The following is an 18,146-nucleotide window of genomic DNA, read 5'->3' as shown; positions in this document are numbered from 1 at the left end:
CGACCGATCCGGTATGGGATTTCTCTTTTCATTCCGCATGTTAGATTTGGCACAGTTTTACGCCGGATACCCTTCCTGACACAACCCTCTCCAATTTATCCGGGCTTGGGACTGGCACCAAGAGTACGCTTATGCACCCCCAGTGGCTGGATTGAGAGTTGACAAGTATATAGTGGTGCTTGAAAGTTTGTGAGCCCTTTAGAATTTTCTATATTTCTGCATAAATATGACCTAAAACATCATCAGATTTTCACACAAGTCCTAAAAGTAGATAAAGAGAACCCAGTTAAACAAATGAGACAAAAATATTATATTTGGTCATTTATTTATTGAGGAAAATGATCCAATATTACATATCTGTGAGTGGCAAAAGTATGTGAACCTCTAGGATTAGCAGTTAATTTGAAGGTGAAATTAAAGTCAGGTGTTTTCAATCAATGGGATGACAATCAGGTGTGAGTGGGCACCCTGTTTTATTTAAAGAACAGGGATCTATCAAAGTCTGATCTTCACAACACGTGTTTGTGGAAGTGTATCATGGCACGAACAAAGGAGATTTCTGAGGAGCTCAGAAAAAGCGTTGTTGATGCTCATCAGGCTGGAAAAGGTTACAAAACCATCTCTAAAGAGTTTGGACTCCACCAATCCACAGTCAGACAGATTGTGTACAAATGGAGGAAATTCAAGACCATTGTTACCCTCCCCAGGAGTGGTCGACCAACAAAGATCACTCCAAGAGCAAGGTGTATAATAGTCGGCGAGGTCACAAAGGACCCCAGGGTAACTTCTAAGCAACTGAAGGCCTCTCTCACATTGGCTAATGTTAATGTTCATGAGTCCACCATCAGGAGAACACTGAACAACAATGGTGTGCATGGCAGGGTTGTAAGGAGAAAGCCACTGCTCTCCAAAAAGAACATTGCTGCTCGTCTGCAGTTTGCTAAAGATCACATGGACAAGCCAGAAGGGTATTGGAAAAATGTTTTGTGGGCGGATTGGACCAAAATAGAACTTTTTGGTTTAAATGAGAATCGTTATGTTTGGAGAAAGGAAAACACTGCATTCCAGCATAAGAACCTTCTCCCATCTGTGAATCATGGTGGTGGTAGTAGTATCATGGTTTGGGCCTGTTTTGCTGCATCTGAGCCAGGACGGCTTGCCATCATTGATGGAACAATGAATTCTGAATTATACCAGCGAATTCTAAAGGAAAATGTCAGGACATCTGTCCATGAAGTGAATCTCAAGAGAAGGTGGGTCATGCAGTAAGACAACGACCCTAAGCACACAAGTCGTTCTACCAAAGAATGGTTAAAGAAGAATAAAGTTAATGTTTTGGAATGACCAAGTCAAAGTCCTGACCTTAATCCGATCGAAATGTTGTGGAAGGACCTGAAGCAAGCAGTTCATGTGAGGAAACCAACCAACATCCCAGAGTTGAAGCTGTTCTGTACGGAGGAATGGGATAAAATTCCTCCAAGCCGGTGTGCAGGACTGATCAACAGTTACCGCAAACGTTTAGTTGCAGTTATTGCTGCACAAGGGGGTCACACCAGATACTGAAAGCAAAGGTTCACATACTTTTGCCACTCACAGATATGTAATATTGGATCGTTTTCCTCAATAAATAAATGACCAAGTATAATATTTTTGTCTCATTTGTTTAACTGGGTTCTCTTTATCTACTTTTAGGACTTGTGTGAAAATCTGATGATGTTTTAGGTCATATTTATGCAGAAATATAGAAAATTCTAAAGGGTTCACAAACTTTCAAGCCCCACTGTACATTACAAAATTGTACTTTAAAATAAACACATGAATGGAAAAATAATTACCAAGATAATCATTTAGTGCTCGCTTAAAGGGGCAATGTGTAAGAATTTGGCCACCTGGCGAAGTCGTACTCTACATTCCAAACAAATAGGGGGCAGTATATTACCAGAAAGTTGGGGTGTCTATTCCTATCGTGAGAAACAAGGAAATACACAAATCTCTCCACCTCCTTCCCCCTCAACCACACCACACTCATAGAATTATCACTCACTGAATATAGCTTAAAGCTGTTTTTAGTTGATCCAGTACCAGGCTCATACAATCTAACTTCACAGTCATCAGTTATTAAAAAAAAAAAAAGCCAGCTACAAACTAACAGCAGGGCAAAAATACACAAAATTCAACCAAACTGCTGAAACTCTGAGGGCTGGTCAAGATAACACTTCTATCTTATGTTCATGTGTAGCATCAGCCTATGGACCCTTTTCAGTCACGTGACCTTCGTAAACGCGACCGCCATTTTGGACATGTAGTGGACTTCGGCTCAAATCGGTTTGAATGCGAGGAAGGCGACAAACATAAAAGAAAAAGGAGCGAGATGCAGAAAACTGTATTTACTAGTTTACTGTGATTATGATCTGGCAGCTATTTACACCGGATCCAGTGTAAATAGCTGCCGGAGCCAAGGTCCGGCCGGGCCGCGAGCGAGCGCGCGCCGGCTCTGCGGCCGCCGGCTCCGGCCGGGCCGCGAGCGCGCGCACGCCGGCTCCGCGGCCGCCGACTCCGGCGGCTATTTACACTGGATCCGGTGTAAATAGCTGCCAGATCATAATTACAGTAAACTAGAATGGAATGTTAACAGCAATGTAATGCCTTTTCTGGCTAATTTTATTCGTCTTACCTCCAACAAAGTGGTCGCTACACAAGCGTTGGTATGCCGCTATCCGTCTTCTCCGTCGGTCAGCATCTACCGGGATCCGATAAAATGATAACCCTTGCCTTGTTTGTTGATGGTTACTACATCCAGGTGCACAACAATATAGTGGCATGATGGAAGTCTTGCTGAAAATAAACACTTTCTTTGCTGCTGTTCCTCATTGTTGGCTGTGGTAAACTACTGGTAGTACACGTCCAAAATGGCGGCCGCGTTTGTCGTGACGTCACGTGAAAAGGGTCCATACCTACCTCGCTCAGGATGGAGTCCACCAGGGGGCGAGGTATTGTTTTTGGTGGGGTTTCTTTGTTTATTTCTTTGTTAATAATATTACGGGAAAACGGCTGGACTAACCTTCATGAAACTTTCAGGATAGATGGGCATTGGTCTCAAATAGAACCTCCAACATTTTGGGGGTCATCCAGTCATGGTCAAGGTTTTTGTGGCTACTGCTTCATATAGAGGCGGTAGCCACTATGTCCTCGTGCTGTAAGAGTGTAACAATCGTGCAGTACAGCGTGAGAGCAGTACGGTCTGTTCTGATTGGCTGAGAGCAGCAGAGAATCCGAATCAGAACCATGTTTATTGGCCAAGTACAGTGGATATAAAAAGTGTACACACCCCGTTAAAATGATAAGTTTTTCTGATGTAAAAGAAAAGAGACCACGATAAATAATTTCAAAACTTTTCCCACCTTTAATGTGACCTATAACCTGTATAATTCAATTGACAAACAAATCTGTTAGGGTGGAAAAAAATAAAAAAGGTACAATAAGCTGGTTGCAGAAGTGTGCACACCCTTAAACTAATACGTTGTTGAAGCACCTTTTGATTTAATTATAGCATTCAGTCTTTTTGGGTAGGAGTCGATCAGCCTGCCACATCTAGACTTGCCAATATTTGTTCACTCTTCCTTGTAAAAGCGCTCCAAATCTGTCAGATTGTGAGGGCATGTCTTGTGCACAGTCCTCTTCAGGTCACCCCACAGATTTTCAATTGGATTTAGGTCTGGGCTCTGGCTGAGCCGTTCCAAAACTTTAATTTTCTTCTGGTGAAGCGTTGATTTCAATGTATGCTTGGGGTCATTGTCGTGCTGAAAGATGAAATTCCTCTTCATCTTCAGCTTTCTAGCAGACACCTGAAGGTTTTGGGCCAAAATTGACTGGTATTTAGAGCTGTTCATAATTTCCGCCAGCTTGACTAAAGCTCCTGTTCCAGCTGAAGAAAAACAACCCCAAAACATGATGCTGCCACCACCATGCTTCACCGTGGGTATGGTGTTCTTTTGGCGATGCGCAGTGTTTTTGCGCCAAACATACCTTTTGAAATTGGGGCCAAAAAGTTCAACTTTGGTTTCATCAGACCATAACACATTTTCCCACATGCTTTTGGGAGAGTTCATGTATTTATTTTTATTTTTTTGCAAAATTTAGCCGGGACTGGATGTTTTTCTTTTGTAAGAAAAGGCTTCTGTCTTGCGACCCTACCCCATAGTCCAGAAATATGGAGGATACGGGAGATTGTTGTCACATGTAGTACACAGCCAGTACTTGCCAGAAATTCCTGCAGCTCCTTCAGTGTTGCTGTAGGCCTCTCGGCAGCCTCCCTGACCAGTTTTCATCTTGTCTTTTCATCAATTTTGGAGGGACGTCCAGTTCTCAGGAATATCACCGTTGTCCCATATTTTCTCCACTTCTTGATGATTGTCTTCATTGCGCTGATTGTATGAGATTTTTTATTTTTTATGTTTTCCCCCTAACAGATTTAAAGGTGGGAAAAGTTTTGAAATGATTTATTGTGGTCTCATTTTTTTCCCCATCAGTAAAACCTATCCTTTTAACGGGGTGTGTACACTTTTTATATCCACTGTATGTTCACATATAAGGTCAAAATCAAGGTCACGGTCACCAAAAAGGTCAAAATCGGTTTTTTCGTGATATCTTCCTTCATATTCATCGTAAGTGCTATCGGGTGAGGTTTGTTTTGTCTGGCAACACTTGTTTATATTATTTAGCTCAGTTTATACCATGAAAACTGCCACGGCATTTTGTACATCAGTAGTGCACAAGACCACTACAGCTCACAACATGGCAGATATGGAACTTTTTATTTTATTAATAATGTGACTCATCAAACCCACTGACCATCTAGGACTCAATAAAATAATAACATAGCTGAATGTTCTTGAAAGTTTTGTATTTTGTTTGGTTTAATTATTGGGCCAAAAAGAGCAGTGCCATCTTACCTTTACCAGTATGACTGTGCCCTCGCAGTAGAGAACTGCGCGGGACTGTTTTCTTCATCCCGCTCCTGCCCGCTCCCGCTGAATTTCTGACCATTACCGCCCGCGACCGCAACATGTGCGCAACGTGTCCGCCCATTCCCGCGATGTGTATGTCCACTCCCGCCCGCAACCCGCGAAGCTATGAGAATTATTCCCGCACACTGATAGAGATGCATTGATTTTATGTCTTCTCCCATCCCGCAGGAGAAAACGTAATATAGGCTATTAATAAAGAGATTCTTGGGGATGTTTGTTTCGTTTTCGGCCTGCGTGGCTTTTGACGCACTGGTCGGGAATAGCGCTCTTATTTCGTTATTTTCGTGTAGTTTTTAAATGAAATAAAGGCAGTTTCATATTCTATTCTCCTTCTCTGTATATTTTTTTTAAAATTGCCTTTATAGCCTATAATCACGCAGTGATTGAGGTTAAGGTTTCTTTTCGACAGGCGTAAATACCGTAAGAAACATTAATCAGAACACAGAAAACGCAACACACAATACGTTTAAATATAACTCAGTTTTATCCAAACCCTTGCACCATCACATGGCACATAAAAACAGCCTGCTTTGCATAAAATAGGCCAATACACAACATGAAAATTATTTGGCAGATGTCGCAGGTATCTTGTTCGAAAAAATAGGCTACGAATAGAAACATTCTAACTTAGGCAGCATAGGCTTCTCAACACCGCCATCATCAGCCTCTTTATGTAGCACCTAATGAACAACGGCTGTGAATGGCTCAAATGAAATGAATAAATAAAATAGACAAAGGTAAGAAATGAATTTAACAAACTGAATCACTTTCTAATATTGCTATGGAGGAAGAGAATATTGCTGACCGACTGCGGTCCCAATCTCGTGCGTCTCTCTTCCAAGATGCACCCACAGACACTAAGGGCCCGCTCTGAAGGCGCACTCGATGCGGGGATACAGAATATGAAACGTGCCAACTTTGAGAGCGCTTGGAAGCGCTCTTTGTTGAACTTCCACCATTCAAGCACTCTGTCTGGGTTATCAGAGAGCCTGGAGCTGAGATAATCAGTAATTTCGTCATCGACCGTACTTGGCGCTGAAGTAAAGGGCGCATCATCTTCCCAGTCAGCGAATCGGTCTGTGGCTGTGCGTTGTTTTTTGGCTGATGGCTCATCCTCTGCTGCTGTGGCCGTGACCAGGTCAAACTGCATCTTCTGAATAATTTCCTTTGCACCTTTGGATAGGATTTAATTTATAAATATATAGGCAATCTATTTCTAAAATGGCTCATGCTATTATTTATTACGACATATAGCCTCATCTCATCTCATTATCTCTAGCCGCTTTATCCTGTTCTGCAGGGTCGCAGGAAAGCTGGAGCCTATCCCAGCTGACTACGGGCGAACTATAGGTCATCACAGGGCTGACACATAGACACAGACAACCATTCACACTCACATTCACACCTACGCTCAATTTAGAGTCACCAGTTAACCTAACCTGCATGTCTTTGGACTGTGGGGGAAACCGGAGCACCCGGAGGAAACCCACGCAGAGAATATGCAAACGCCACACAGAAAGGCCCTCGCCGGCCATGGGGCTCGAACCCGGACCTTCTTGCTGTGAGGCGACAGCGCTAACCACTACACCACTGTGCCGCCCCTCGATATATAGCCTAAATATATATTAATAAGATGTCTCATGCTGTTATTCAACTAGGCCTAAAGCGTTCTATTTTCTGTTTTTGTGTCTTGGCTAGTAGGCCTACCTTTAACCACCTTGTCTCTTGCATCTGGGGGGAGCATCCGTAGCAGTTGCATTTTAGGAGTCAGGAGCGTTGCAATCCTGTAGATCATGTGGAGAGGGAATGCAGATGTGTCACTGGTGCCCATCAGTTCTTCCAGACGTGAGGCACACACATTGGTGACTTCAGAGAGTAAGGGCTCGAGGGATGCTGCTTGACAGTGTTCAATGAGTCTCACGGACCACGGCAGTGGAAATGATACGCTGGGAGTGGTGCTGGATTCTAAGTCATTAGTAGCATCCTTGAATAACTTCAGGAACGCAACTACTGTTTTCAAAGTGTTTGCATTAATCTGCACAATTCTTTCATACTGGTTATTGCTCAGCAGTAATGTTGAAATCTCCTCATGCTGTTGCAGTATGGAATCCAGCATATCGTAATTTGAATTCCATCGGGTCTCGATGGATTGCTTGAGGGATCTCTTCAAGCTGTTTTGCAGACCTGAATGCTTGAAATACTTCACCAGCTTTTTTGCACTGGTTGACAGTTCAGACAGCTCAGTTTCAGCCAACACACCTGGTGCAAATGCACTTGATAGGGTGACATTCAGAATGTGCTCGTTGCAATTCAACCTGGTGTAGCCACGCAGGGCGGCGACTATGTTTGCTCCACGGTCGGTAACAAACACAACACGGCCAGATAGTAGTGACGCATCGATTCCAAATTCACGGAGTTTCTGGAACAGCAGACTCCTGATATTCTCCCCTGTTTTTGACACGCCACTCTCGAAGGGAGCTGCGAATAACACCCTGGAAACGAGGTCGAAGTTGTTGTTTGTATAATGAATGGTGCCAGATATGAACGAAGACTTATGGTAATCCTCCGTCCATATATATCGGTTGTGATGGCACATCCATATGTTTCGATGATGGGCTTTATTTCTGCTGCCACTGACGCCTGCAGTGCTTGTGCTCGCCCCTCGACATGTCTGGATACAGTGGTTGGATGAGGTAAAACATCTTTAACGTCAAACGTGCCATACTTAGCAGCAACATTAACAAAGTGTTGCAATATGTCAACAAAGCCTCTCCCGGCGACCAAATCGTATGGCTGTATGTCTAGACAGCACACTTCCACACATTTCTCTGTAGTTTCCTGTTTAATGTGTGCAGGGAGAAGTTGTTTTTGATTGAAATGCAGCTTACTCTGACCTGGGAGGACAGAGCAGGTGTGACGCCTCAACCCAGAGGTGCCGGATTTGTGTCCATTGTACGTAAATTAGGATTTTTGAGCATTTGTCACAACGAACATAGTCAAGTTCGTTGCCGTCTGCGTCGCACACAACTGAGAAATTTTGCCAGATATCAGACTTTCCTTGTTTCGTTTTTGTACTGTACAATCCTTGTTTCAGTTTATTTTCTACATCACTTGTTTGACTCATGCTGTCGCTAGGCTAGTTTACGATCCCGCAGTGTTTTACTATGGCCGCCCATTCCCGCCCGCAGCCAAGTGCAAACCGCCCGTTCCCGCGAGATTTGCGTTGGGTCCCACGGGACCCAATCCCAGTGCAGACCTCTACCTCGCAGTTTGCCAGCTTGTGAATTAGCAGATCTTGCACCCAGCCACTGCGAAACTGTTCATGGGGGAAGCCATGGTCTAATGGTTAAAGAATCAGCTTTGGGACTAAAAGGTCACCGGTTTGATTCCCTGGACCAGCAGGAATGGCTGAAGTGCCCTTGAGCAAGGCACCTAACCCCCGACTGCTCCCCTGGGTATTTTGTACGTCGCTCTGGATAAGAGCGTCTGCTAAATGCCAGTAATGTAATGTAATGTCATGAACTACTCAGGATTTTGAACTTTGTAAACTCAGGCAAAGTGTATGCACTCAATCCAAAACCATGATAGTTTTCAATGTCCATGTGTGTGAATGGAAGGTCTGCGATCCAGCCTTTGGCTGTTTGTGCTTAGTTTGTCCAAATAGCATTGCAGTTCAGGTTCTTCCAGTAGGGTCTTTTTTTTTTTTTTGTGCCCCCCCCCCCCCCCCCCCCCCCGGCCCCTTCAAAAATACAACATACAGACACAAAAATGTTCACCGCAAATCCATGTTCGTTGCCTGGATTCAAGGTGTTTCTGCAAATTGCAGCAGTTCATATGGTTCTCTTTTCCTTACTTTTTGGCTGTCTGGGAATAGATAGAGTAGCTCAGAGGCTAATATGTATGCAACTGGCAGTAATTTCCACATACAGTGCCTTGCAAAAGTATTTATCCCCCCTGGTGTTTGTCCTGTTTTGTTGCCTTATAAGCTGATTTTTTTTTTTTAGGGGGGGGGGTTAGCACCATTTGATGTACACAACATGCCTACTACTGTACTTTTTCCTTTCTTGTGACACAATCAATAATTAAGATGAAAAAAAAAAACAAAATCTGGAGTGTGCAGAGGTATTCACCCCCAAAGTCAATACTTCGTAACCTTTTGCTGCAATTACAGCTGCAGGTCTCTTGGGATATGTCTCTATTAGCTTGGCACATCCAGCCACTGGGATTTTTGCCCATTCCTCAAGGCAAAACTGCTCCAACTCCAAGTTAGATGGGTTGCACTGGTGTACAGCAATCTTCAAGTTATGCCACAGATTCTCAATTGGATTGAGGTCTGAGCTTTGATTAGGTCATTCCAAGACATTTAAATGTTTCCCTTTAAACCACTCCAGTGTAGCTTGAGCAGTATGTTTAGGGTCATTGTCCTGCTGGAATGTTAACCTTCATCCCAGTCTCAAACCTCTGGCCGACTCAAACAGGTTTTCCTCCAGAATTGCCCTGTATTTAGTGCCATCCATCTTTCCTTCAGTCCTGACCAGCTTTCTTGTCCCTGCAGATGAAAAACATCCCCACAGCATGATGCTGCCACCACCATGCTTCACTGTAGGAATGGTGTTCTCAGGGTGATGGGAAGTGTTGGGTTTGTGTTTTTTTTCTTTAAGCAATGGCTTTTTTCTAGCCACTCTTCCATAAAGCCCCGCTCTGTGGAGTGTATGGCTTAACGTGGTCCTATGGACAGATAATCCCATCTCTGCTGTGGATCTTTGCAGCTCCTTCAGTGTTCTCTTTGGTGTCTTTGTTGCATCTCTGATTAATGCTCTCCTTGCCCGGTCTGTGAGTTTTGGTGGGCGGCCTTCTCTTGTCAGGTTTGTAGTGGTGCCATATTCTTTCCATTTTGCTATAATGGATTCAGTGGTGCTCTGTGGGATATTCAAAGTTTGAGATTTTTTTATAACCCAACTTTGTGGATCTTAATCAACTAATTATGTGACTTATGAAGTGAATTGGTTGGAGCAGCTCTTATTTAGGGGTTTCATACGAAAGGGGGCGAATACTTATGCACAGTCCAGATTTCTGTTTTTTTTCCATCTTAATTATTGTTTGTGTCACAATAAAACAACAATTTTCACCTTTAAAGTGGTATGTTGTGTAAATCAAATGGTGCTAACCCCCCAAAAATCCATTTTAATTCCAGCTTGTAATGCGACAAAACAGGAAAAACGCCAAGGAGGAGGAATACTTTTGTAAGACCCTGTATGGTGACGTCACAGGCATTCTTATTCCCCTCCTACCTGTATGTTGGACTGAGGGCAGACACTACAGTAACTCACGATCACCTCTTGAGGTACAAAGTGGTATTATGAGATGGGGAGTCCGTCTTGTCTCGGGGTTGGCTGGCTAGCATGATAACTTTAATAAATATCTCTGCAACACGATCCAGAGACGTCTTTGACATAAGGTCAAAACTGTTATTTCTTCACATTCTGTTGATAAGTTTAGTTCATTTTTTTAATATGTTGACGTAAAATTCTTACAAATTCTCACACAGAGCAGTTATTGAAGAGACAGTTCTTCAGTCCTTTGCTGAAGACTGGCAGATTCTCAGCTGTTGGACTGCTAGTAGAAGGTCATTTTGCCACCTGGGTGACTCTAGAGAAGAATCTTGATGCGTGTCTTCCTTGTGTCTTGAGGAATTGTGGGACAAATCAAGCTGTTCTTCTGGCTCAAAGGCAATGTGATGCAGAGAAGGGTGTGAGAAGTGTGTTGAGCTTGGGTAGGGGTTTGTTTTTGGCTTTGTAGGCAAGCATTAGTGTTTCGGCTCTGCCATGGAGAGCTACAGGAAGGTGGCAAAAGGGTGATGACCTGCAAGGACATCATGACTCTCCATAATCTTTCCCAAAAATAAAAATATATATCTTCAGTTTTTCATGACCCTATTTATTATTATTATTATTATTATTATTATAATACCCCCAGGGCGGCACGGTGGTGTAGTGGTTAGTGCTGTCGCCTCACAGTAAGAAGGTTCCGGGTTCGAGCCCCGTGGCCGGCGAGGACCATTCTGTGTGGAGTTTGCATGTTCTCCCTGTGTCCGCGTGGGTTTCCCCCACAATCCAAAGACATGCAGGTTAGGTTAACTGGTGACTCTAAATTGACCGTAGGTGTGAATGTGAGTGTGAATGGTTGTCTGTGTCTATGTGTCAGCCCTGTGATGACCTGGCGACTTGTCCAGGGTGTACCCCGCCTTTCACCCGTAGTCAGCTGGGATAGGCTCCAGCTTGCCTGTGACCCTGTAGAACAGGATAAAGCGGCTAGAGATAATGAGATGAGATGAGATGAGATTATACCCCCACTCTGAAGGAGGGGGGTATACTGGTTTACCTCTGTCCATCTGAAACACCCTTTTTCTCAGCAACCACAAATCTTAGCCACTTGGTACCAAACTTCAGCTTGGGGTTCTATACCGTGTATACCATTTTCAGGTCTGTCGCACATTGACTTCCTGTTTACCGACTGAATGTATTTACGAAACATATAGCGTGGGTTTACAAAATTTTCCTAGCATTTTTCTCAGCAACTACAAATCACAACTGCTTGATATTTGGTACCGAGCTTCAGCTTGGGGTTCTATACCGTGTGTACCGTTTTCAGGTCTGTTGCACATCGACTTCCTGTTTACCGACTGAATGCATTTACGAAACATATAGGGTGGATTTTGATGCTATTTCAAGAAGCAAAATGCTCTTTCAAAATGACAGTTTACCAGGATGCTGTTTGAAATCCCTGGGGAGAGACACTGCTCTTTACATACTTGTTTCAGGGTGAATTATTTGTTGAAGTCAACATTCATAATAAGCGTCCTATTCCTTTAATTGCTTGCATTCTGATATAAGCGAGAGCCGAGGGGATACGTAAGTGAGCAGTAGCTCACAGTTGATTTTGTTTAACCTATTGCCTGTTAATGCCACTTCTTGTTTTTCCTCTCTTTGTTTATCAGCTTTCCACAAGGCTGGCCAGCAAGCAGAGGCTGTAAAGGTTTTGGAACAGCTTACCCACAATGCTGTTGTGGAGAGCAGATTCAACGATGCATCATACTACTACTGGATGCTGTCCATGCAGTGTCTGGATATAGCACGAGGTGTGTGTGTGAGAGAATTAAATTAACTAGTGGTTTTTGTCCTTAAGTAAGTTTCCTTTCTAATTGTTGGCCTTCCTTTCTGAATGAGTGATGTTTGTTTTTGTGTAATTTATTTCCATAGATAATGAGGAGAAGAGGGAGGAGATGTTGAAGAAGTTCCACAGTTTTCAGCATTTGGCTGAGCTGTATCATGTCTATCACTCCATTCATCGCTACATGGTGATTCTTCTTTAAACCACTTTTTTTTTTTTTTTTTATCCCCCTGGCATATAATGCGAGGGGTTATAGCTATCAGTCTGTTTGTCTGTGTGTAAACATTTTAGTTTCCGGAGCATAACTCAAAAACTATTAGGAATTTTTTTCACGAAACCTGACTCTTATGTTAAGTGGCTAGATGAGTTGTGCCTTCTGACATTTTGGGATTTCTGTGATTTTTTTTTTTTTTTTTTTCTCCGTATTTCCATGCCAACCAATTCAACTTAGGAAAATTTGGAGTGAGGTTTCATGTGGGGGCCGGGGGGGATATGTCATCTCCTGATGACTCTTGTTTTTAATTAGCTGTAAGACGTAGTTTGGCTGTTGGAAATGAATCTTTTAAAACGGTGAAAACCACCTCTGTGGTTTTTACCTGGGTTGATAATGTGTTCCAGCCTGACCATAATGGGCCCGGGTTTAGCGCAAACTACTGCTTGGATTCCAGGATTCCATCAAGGCCAACATAACTGGAAAACACATTTGTTTGTGTTTCTTTATCCCTTCATCTCCTCTCTAGTTTCATTGAAATGAGCTTTTAATTTATTATAATATCCAACATACCTAGTTTTAGTTTTTGTTGTTGTTTGCTGTATATGACCAGGAACTATCCAGATAAGTTGGAAAACCTTTTAAAATCATTGTGTACATTGCCTTTGATAAGTATTCAACCCCTTGAACTTTGCTGCATTTTGTAGTATTACAACCTGGAACTGAAATGGACTTGTATGTCATGAACACAGGCGATTGCTCTAAGACAACGAGGGAGGCTCAGCCTCCTCTAAAAATGACGAACATCGTGTAGGATGAATTGCGCTAGGCTTATGTTATAGCCGACCTTATAACATTGCTATTTCAGATCCAGAATCATAGAAATATGTGTGCTCAACCCAACTACCGTACAGTGCGAAATCATTCCGTTATAACTTTCCCCAGTTCGCCTAATGTGTGCGTGAGTTTTTCCCCCTCGTGACAGCGCGATGCAGCCCAGCCTCAGTGCACTTCAACGGCATTTGGGAGCGATGCGCTTTTCAATATCAAAATGCAAGATGGTTATTGGACAAATACTGCGAAAATGCCTGTCCACGGACTCCCAGCCTCACAGTGCGAGGGACATGGCAGTTTCCGCGAGGAGACTGGTGATTGGTGAAAGCGGCCGGATATTTTCTTTGATTGACAGCTCGTTTTAAATATAGACAGGCAGCGGTGAATTTCAGTTCAGTCCCATGCGGATTCGCAAGTGCTGTGGTGTATTGTAAGAGATCAGCTTACATTTCGATTTCATTCATTACATACGGTTTCTACCAGCTTTTTTAGTTTGTATATATTTTCATTGTAAATAAAGTGTAAATATAGTGTTGTCAAGTTTGCTACCTTAGTTCCAGAAATTGTTTATTTGAGTGACTGAACTTGAACTTGAGGGGGCTAGTCAGCTAGCAAGAATGCTGCGCACGGATGCCAAGCATTGCTGATTTAATTTTGGCGAAGCCATTTGCCAGTCTTCCTTTCGAGGAAAAAATTAAAATTAAAGAGCAGGGTAGACCAATGCCTCAAATTGACTTGGTGAAAAAGGTAGGGAATAATACTCGTTCCTTTCAGCTCTCCTGGTACGAGAAAGTGAATTGGCTAACAGCAAGTGACCCACATCAACAACAGTAAATAGGCTACTTTAGTAATATGTCATGGATGGACCAAAAATATAGAATCTATTTAAAATGTTTATGCTGAGTATATTATATTGGAATATATATTTTTCTGGATATGAATTAAACACAGCTACAATTTGGAAAACATTTTTAAACAAAAACACAGCCGAGAACATTTCACACTACAGACCTGGATTAAAAGTGAAGGGTTATCAAAATTGTCAGTAAAACATTTCTCAGTCAAAATAAGTAAAATATAGGGAAAGTGTCATTGAAAGAGTTGGGTGCCACACATTTCAATGTTTGGCTCCCCAAGGTCAGTACTTGTGCCTATTCCAGAACACTCTGCTGTTACTGCTGAGGTTCCTGACAAAGAGCTGCTTTTAATAATGATCAGTTTTTAAACAACATGCCACAATTTTAAAATATAAAATGTTAAAATATACCCCTCCCCCCCAACACCACCATCATGTATGTTGGACAGTAGGCTAATGGGCCAAAGGAACCTGTTATTTCACAGTTTGTGACCCTGCCAACAATCAGCCAGATCAGAGGCAAGAGTATGGGCAAAATTGATGTGTTTTCTTTTTTCTTTTAAAATCTGGAAATATCGTAACCGACCAGCCTCCCCTGTTTGAAAGACTACCAGCCGCGACTGGTCATGAAGCTACAGGAAATAGTCCATAATACAACCCAAATACAAATAAAGATAGTATGTGAAGATTTGCAAATCATGGAAACCCTGTATATCATTGAAAATTGTACAAAGACAACATATAAAATATTGAATCTGAGAAATTTTATTGTATTTTGAAAAATATCTGCTCATTTTGAACTTGATGTCAGCAACACGTTTCAGAAAGGTTGTGACAGGGACAACAAAAGACTGAAAGTTGTGTAATGCTAAAAAAAAAATAATAATAATTTGGTTAATTGGCAACAGGTCAGTAACATGATTGGGTATAAAAAGAGCATCCCAGAGAGGCGGAGTCTCTCAGAAGTAAAGATGAGGAGGGGTTCACCGCTCTGTGAGAGACTGCATGGACAAACAGTGCAACAATTTAAGAATAACATTCCTCAATGTAAAATTGCAAAGAATTTGGGGATCACATCACCTGTGGTACAAAATATCATTAAAAGATTCAGAGAATCTGGAGAAAACTCTGTATGCAAGAGACAAGGCTGAAAACTGACATTGGATGCCTGTGATCTTCAGGCCCTCAGGAGACACTGCATTAAAAGCAGACATGTGTCTGTAGTGGAAATCACTGTATGGGCTCAGGAACACTTCAGAAAACCATCGTGTGTGAAAACAGTTCATTACTGCATCCACAAATGCAAGTTAAAACCATAAATAAACAAGATCCATAAATACTGCCACCTTCTCTGGGCCCAAGGTCTTTTACGATGGACTGAGGCGAAGTGGAAAATTGTCCCGAGGTCTGACGAATCAAAAGTAGAAATTCTTTTTAGAAATCATGGGCACCACGTCCTCCAGGCTAAAGAGGAGAGGGACCATCCGGCTTATTATCAGTGCACAGTTCAAAAGCCAGCATCCATGAGGGTGCATTAGTGCACATGACATGGGTAGCTTGTACATCTGAGAAGGCATCATTGATGCTGAATGATATTTACATGTTTCAGAGCAATATGCTGCCATCCAGACAAAATCTTTTCAGGGAAGGCCTTCCTTCTTTCAGCAAGACAATGCCAAACCGCTTTCTGCACATATTAAAACTGTATGTCTCTGTAGTAAAAGAGTCTGGGTGCTAAACTGGCCTGCCTGCAGTCCAGACCTGTCTCTCATTTAAAACATTTGGCGCATTATGAAGCACAAAATATGACAAAGGAGACCCCAAACTGTTGAGCAACTGAAATTGTATATCGGGCAAGAATGGGACAACATTTCTCTTTCAAAACTACAGCAATTTGTCTCCGTTCCCAAACATTTACAGAGTGGTGATGGAACACAGTGGTAAATATGCCCCTGTCCCAACTTTTTTTGAAACATGTTGCTGACATCAAATTCAAAATGAGTGTGTGTGTGTGTGTGTGTGTGTGTGTGTGTGTATATATCAGTTTCAACATTTGATATGTTGTCTTTTTACTATTTTCAATGAAATATAGGCTTTCAATGATTTTGCAAATTATCGCATTCTGTTTCTATTAACAGTTTACACAGCGTCCCAACTTTTTTGGAATTGGAGTTCTGTTAAGAAGGGGAGCAGGAAATCAAGTCCAAGACAAAGTTTTGGAAAAGTATCAGTCAGGGTTTGGTTATTGGAAAAAAAATATCCCAAACTTTGAAGATCCTGCAGAACACCATTAAACATGTTATTAAAAATGGAAAGAATATGGCATAACCGCAGTTCTGCCTACAGGACACCATCCACCAAAAGTCAGTGACCGGCTAAGGAGGGTATTAGTCAGAGAAGCAATCAGTGGACTCCATTCATGAATACTTATGCGGTCACAACGTTTATTCTTTATTTGTAAATAATTGTGCAGCTATAAATTTTCAGCCTGGGCAGTGTGTGTGTGTGTGTGTGGGGGGGTGAATACATTTACAAGGCACAACTGTCTGTTACTGCTTTTGTAGTCTTGACAAATCCAAACTGACATCCAGATTTGTTCTAACTTTGGACAAAGTCATTGTTTACACCACACACGGCAGCAGTCATCGTGTCTCTAAAATGATTTGAATCTTTAAATAAATGACTCAACTTGTATTTGAAATTATTTCCCTTTTCCAGACTCAGCTGCAGCATTGCGGCTTTTCCAGTGGTGTCGTGTTTCGAAATCACGACTCCATTGAGAACAAAATAACAGAAAGTAGAAAAACATAAATTCTACATTGACATACAGTTCCCATTCATCAGTTCGAATTTTTGAATGAGCTCATTCATAGCTGGTGCTAATTTATTGGTTGGTGCTATATTTTCATTATTCCTTTCAGAAGTTAGCATTGTGGGATGCCATTTATCAGTTATTCCACAAAATCGAGTCGTACATGAGCTGATAGCCGATGAGGCGCGTAGTGCTGAATTGGCTATAAGCTATATACGACGAGATTTGAGTGGAATAACTGTTTTATTCTATCCACATCCACTGGATTTTGAGAAACAGAGCATTTTTATTTTTATCTTTTGCAAATTCGATAAATAAAAAATTTATACAAAGCATCCAACAAAATCATTTCCGCTTAGAATGTAAACAAACCGGCAAAATGACCGTAGCAATTTGTGAAAAATGCTAGAATAATAATTCTTGAAAAAAAAGATATGTTCTTACTTTTATTCAATGTTTTTTGTTGCTTTTTTAAATTATTTTTTTTGGGTTTCTTCTTCTTCTTTTGGGTTTTTTTGGCAGTTGGCAAACCAACTTAAAGGTGCATTACCGCCACCAACTGGACTGGAGTGTGGAAGAGGAGATATTGAGGGGGAAAAAAACTGCATTCTTTTAGCCATTTCTGTTTCTTTTAAACATGTGATGATTTTTGAGGTTTTGTTTTCAAGTCGAGTTTTTATTTCGTCCTCGGTTGGTTCAGCAACACATTCTGCCATTTTGTTTTTCTCTACTCATGGTATATGAGCTGATAATCCTAGTTGTAGAGTAGACAATCAGAGTGTGCGATTGCTCATATCCAGTGAATGTAGAAAGAATAAATAAGGATATTGTGCATATCAGGCTTGCAGTACCCGAGTCCGACTCGTGCCCTAATTTTAAGGACACGTGACTCGACTTGGACTTGAGCACTGATTACTTGGACTCAGACTCGTGCATGAACTGCATTTGGACTCGTAAATTGGAGACGAGAACTCTGATTTTTTCTTTATTTTTTGTAATATGCCATAATAATTTGGCATAAGATATTTATATCTACATTAATTTTGTGCAAGAGTGTCACACCTGTGTGCCTTGGCGCGTGCATCAGATAGACTCTCGGGCGCGCTCTGGACAGCACACGTGCTGTAAACGACTCGCACCTGCGCATGATTAAGTTGCAATCAGCACACCTATATAAAAACTGTGAAAACGCACTTACTTTGCGAAGTATTGAGTTGCGTTGCTGACACATTACCA

General features: G+C 41.9%; 1 protein-coding gene across 3 annotated transcripts in view; it reads left to right on the top strand.

Annotated features, from left to right (window-relative positions):
• The window catches only part of ift122 (intraflagellar transport 122 homolog (Chlamydomonas)), a 190,742-nt gene that overhangs the window by 142,958 nt on the left and 29,638 nt on the right, over positions 1-18,146 (top strand). For all 3 annotated transcript variants that reach the window (XM_060931573.1, XM_060931572.1, XM_060931570.1), the window contains exons 21-22: positions 12,025-12,165; positions 12,287-12,384. In XM_060931573.1, coding sequence (XP_060787556.1) covers positions 12,025-12,165; positions 12,287-12,384 — 239 coding nt within the window. The remainder of the gene's footprint in view (positions 1-12,024; positions 12,166-12,286; positions 12,385-18,146) is intronic.

This window comes from Neoarius graeffei, chromosome 10 (genome assembly GCF_027579695.1).
Source record: "Neoarius graeffei isolate fNeoGra1 chromosome 10, fNeoGra1.pri, whole genome shotgun sequence".
NCBI lineage: Eukaryota > Metazoa > Chordata > Actinopteri > Siluriformes > Ariidae > Neoarius > Neoarius graeffei.
This window is presented reverse-complemented; position numbering and strand designations above follow the sequence as displayed.